The sequence below is a fragment of the Schistocerca cancellata genome, chromosome 2, assembly GCF_023864275.1.
Source record: "Schistocerca cancellata isolate TAMUIC-IGC-003103 chromosome 2, iqSchCanc2.1, whole genome shotgun sequence".
Classification (NCBI taxonomy): Eukaryota; Metazoa; Arthropoda; class Insecta; order Orthoptera; family Acrididae; genus Schistocerca; species Schistocerca cancellata.
In genome coordinates, this window is record NC_064627.1 from 355,860,527 (window position 1) to 355,865,041 (window position 4,515).

General features: G+C 34.9%; 1 protein-coding gene across 1 annotated transcript; it reads right to left on the reverse strand.

Annotated features, from left to right (window-relative positions):
* Window positions 1–393: 393 nt before the first annotated feature.
* Window positions 394–2,353, reverse strand: LOC126161741 (B-cell receptor-associated protein 31). The gene has a single exon (XM_049917781.1). It carries the CDS (start codon window positions 2,198–2,200, stop codon window positions 1,511–1,513), a length of 690 nt encoding a protein of 229 aa, XP_049773738.1. The 5' UTR covers window positions 2,201–2,353; the 3' UTR covers window positions 394–1,510.
* Window positions 2,354–4,515: the final 2,162 nt, after the last annotated feature.

The following is a 4,515-nucleotide window of genomic DNA, read 5'->3' on the forward strand; positions in this document are numbered from 1 at the left end:
CCCTTACAAATGCACCTGTGGACATTTATTTCCAACTAATTTGCCTGCACTTTTTGCTTGGACTCGCCCTCAATATGATGACAATGTTACTGCACATTAGGACATAACTTCACACCTTAAAGAGAACCTATTATGGAATATGTTTACTTTGGCTAGAGTATGGCAGTTAAACTCCCCCTTAAAATCTTTGCTACAGTTACAGACCAATTTGTAGCATAGTCCAATGTCTAAGTTAGGTATCGCTGTAATAACATGGGCGAGACTTGACAAAGCTACAATGCGAGTTTGGAGTAAAACACACACACACACACACACACACACACACACACACAAAGAAGAAAGAACTGGGAAACAGGCAAAATAAAAGAATTTTTATGAAATTGAGAGTTTTTACTTCAAATAATATTTCAGTACAAAGAAATTATCATTAAGTTAGTGGACGTAACCAAACCACTTTATGTAACAGTGCAGATTGCTTACATTTTTAAAAGAAGAAAAAAATACATCAATAGACAGGTAAAAACTTCCGTAGAATCGACTGCATACTGACCAAGAATTTTTTTAAATTCAAATAACTGATAATATTCAGTCACCTAAATTAACTTTTATATGAATAAAATATGAAGCTGAAAACTTTCTATTACATGAAAGTCTCACAGATTTCATATCACTGACATGCTGTACTCTCAAATAGGATACAGCTACAATTATAGTTTTTGAAATTCCACATAATAGCACAAACAGGTCACCTAAATGTATCAAATTTTAAACAAACCCAATAACATCGACACAGCCATAGAACTTGCACAGGAGTTAGAAGTACCATCCTAACAGCTCACTTATGAAGCCAAAATACTTTCATAGCAGCCATTTTATATTAACTTTATGAAATGCATAAATGTGTTATATTAAATGCATCATGAAATCAAAACAACCTAATTATGAAATCCATGATGGCAACTATCTTAAAAGATATCAGTCTAATTACAGAATAACAATTTATATATTCAATAATTGTTTTAATCTGAGATTAATGAGAGTCTGATAAAAAGGCTCTACAGTGCTTACCACATGATGAAATTAAATAAATGGACAAAAAAAAACAGAAGGAATAGGGTGAAGGGGTGGAAGAGGACAAGGAAAAGAGGGGGGGGGGGGGGGAAGAGAATATAGTCAGTCTCCATTTTACTGCTATTCTTTTTACAAGAAAGACCTACAAGCAAAATTATGTAGCACAGAGCTCACCATGTAACCAAATTGTACGTCTTCCTTGTACTTTAATGCAAAGTACTGACTGCACATGACTACAATGTATGATGAACAGGAAACAACACAATAGAATGATTTTTTTTCTGGTTAACACTGAAACCACGAAATCAAAGTGGAGGAAAATTTGCATTTTAGATGAAAATGTGCCATAACATACTAAAATCTCTCTCAAACAGAAAGAATAGCAGTATATACAACAAATATTCAATGTTGTGTGTGCAACACACAAAAACACGTTAAGTTAAGCATCTTTCTTCGGCTCACCAGAAGCAACGTCTACCTTGGCTTGCATCTTACGAAATTCTTCATTTAGACGATCATATTCTGTGCTAACAGATTGTGCTTGAGCTTTAATGGCCTCTTTATCTTTCTTCTCGCGTTCTAGATCGCTCTCCAGTTTCGCAAGCTTCTTTTTCAGCTCTGTCACCTCCTTGTCATGGGCTTCGTTCGTGTCGTTCTGTGCCGCGCTTGTCTGATTCTGTGCCATAAGACTCTGAGCTGTAGTAGTTGCTGACCTCGCTTGTTGCATAGCAGCTTCACTTTGTGCCAACAGCGTTGCTTGCATTGACATTAAGCACACAAGTCGCCGAATTACCAGTGACAAGAACAGAGCAAATCCTGATATGTAAAAATTCCTCTGAGCTCTGAAAAGGCGCATATTCACCTGCATTTCGGCATCAAGATGCTGGTGCGCAGATTCATCTGGACTGGAATACTTCTTCATTTCACGTATGGCATCGAGAAAGAAGAGAACCAGCACTGCCAGCAACACAACGAAATAGATTTGTGCCTGGCTTGTGAGGCTTTTTAAGAACCTTGATTTGAAAATTTTTTGCCATCTTTGCGGTGAAGCAACAGGCAACACCAACAGAAGAACAACAGCAATTTCCGCATACAGAAAGGCAGCAATTATTGTCCACTGGAGACTCATACTGAACTTTAAATCAATACACGGGTAACACGGTAGGTTAACAAGTTCAACTCAATTCACCAACAGCCGCAGCGCACAAAGTGACTAAGACTTCACTTTCCGAGTCAGCACAAATATAGTATCAGTCAAAGATATTTAACCACCACGTCAGTGTGGTCAGAGATGTGAGCAGTGAGCACATGACTAAGTGTCACACATTCCCGCCAGGTGTCCGACTTTCATCTGAAAATTTTACGTCATGTAATGTCGGTTTCGCTAAGGCAGACGTCAACCAATACCTCGATTCATATAGAATGGGACTGATGTCTGTGAGCGTTAAGAACGTTACTCCCATATCAAACTCAATATGGAAGACTTAAAATTGTTATTATTAATTATAATAATAATTATTAACAATGTAGGGAACTGAAGTTTACTGAATTTGTATTCTTGCATGTCACATATAGTAAGAAGACTCAAAATTTTTGCATCTTATCCAATGAAAAGATTTGTTTCGAACAGTTCGCAATGAGGTAGAAGAAGCGTAAGTAAAATTGGATAGCCAGTTAACAGCAATGTTGGAGATCGGCCGCCTGTGTTACAGACACATAAAATACACAGGTGTAAATACTGATTAGATTAACTGTACATTTTGTTCCATCGATTTAAGCATGTAGAACAAGTTATGAAACAAGAATACGTAATACTGGTACATATTTGAAAAAAAGTAAGAGACGTAATGTATTTCTTCCAAAGATTCTAAGTAAATCAGTTGTAGACGTAAAAAAAGTCATATTTTCATTTAAGATGGGATAACAAACTTGTCACAGAACGTGTAAATATATGGTGAACTGAGGTGCATGTGCTAATTCTTAAGCTAATGTAACCACATATAATGTAACATAAAATCGAAATCGGCTTATAACACTTATTTAAAATGACCACATTATTGCACAGTAGATGTGCAGAAGTCGGATTTTATGTGATGTGTTATTTGAAACTAATAATGCACCAGTATAACGATATCAATTCGTTCTACTAAGAAATTCTTCATCGCTATAGATAGAGTTGTCCACCAATAAATCATTTAAGCTTTCATTAAATAGACTTTTATAAATAGCACAACTTTTCTTGGATGTTGATAAGTTATTAAAAATGTACTCTCTTGCCAAAAATGAGACTTTAAATCTTTATGAAGATTATAATTATTTCTAGATATATGACAAAGTCCATTAAGGAATAAATACATTGGGTAGCAATAGTTAGTATCCTCCATTTCCTTGAGTAGGTCTCTGCAGAATGCTCTTGAATTTACACCATAAAGAATTCGAATTACACTCTTTTGGTCTCGTTTTATTTGGCTTCATCACTTCTCTGGTATGATTCTCGTACTTGGATTTATTAGAGAGCTATAATCCAAAGAATTTAAAACTATGAACCACATCTGTTGGCCTGATATCAATATTGTTGGCATATGCTAAACCTTTCATAAAGTTCCAGATTGCATACAGTGTGTCTTTTAGAAGTTAAAAATTATGGAATTGACTAGGAACCATTTATTATCTCCATACATATTTCATTAACTCAGCTTCTAAAAATTACGCTTGGTTTGCTATTGATTGCAATGTTTGTCACCTGAGAACAAAATATATATGGCTTGTATAGCATCTGGTAATGTTACTGATGACTGGTTTCCTGGCATATAAGTTTGATGGTATTTACTTATCTGTGTTGTTATACTGAAGCTTAACTCCACATGTTTAGGACAATCATGACATGTAGTAGGAAGACGTTGGCTGTAAACAATGGTAAGTGAAAATTTGTTGCTTTGAGAGATTGCACAGTAAGATTTCAATAAAATATCGTAAATTAGGTATTTCAAAGAGATGCAATGTAATTTTTTATTCATAGAGGCAACTGTTTTCAAATATACTTTCAGTAATGATATGTTTTTAGAATGGTAAATTCCACCTAAAAATTCTTTTCTTAAAAACTGTACTTAATATTGTTTACTTGCAAAGTGAGTGCTCTTAATGAAGGTTAGCATACTTACCTCCGCTTACTTGCTGGGTGAATTAATGAAACATTGCTGTAAAAGCCCTCCAAAAAAACAAATGTAAAAGGCTCAAATTGTTTCAGTTTTTGATATTAAGATTTAGACTAACATATTTTCCAATAATGATGTACAACAACCTCAAAAATTGAACTATGATTCAGCACAATATAAAATTAATTTCAGCCAGCAAGCACCTTACTGAGGCACAATGTTAAGAGTGGCCCTTAACATTTCTACCTTCAACCAGTCATGTAAATTTAGATGAATTATGGTAAGGGAT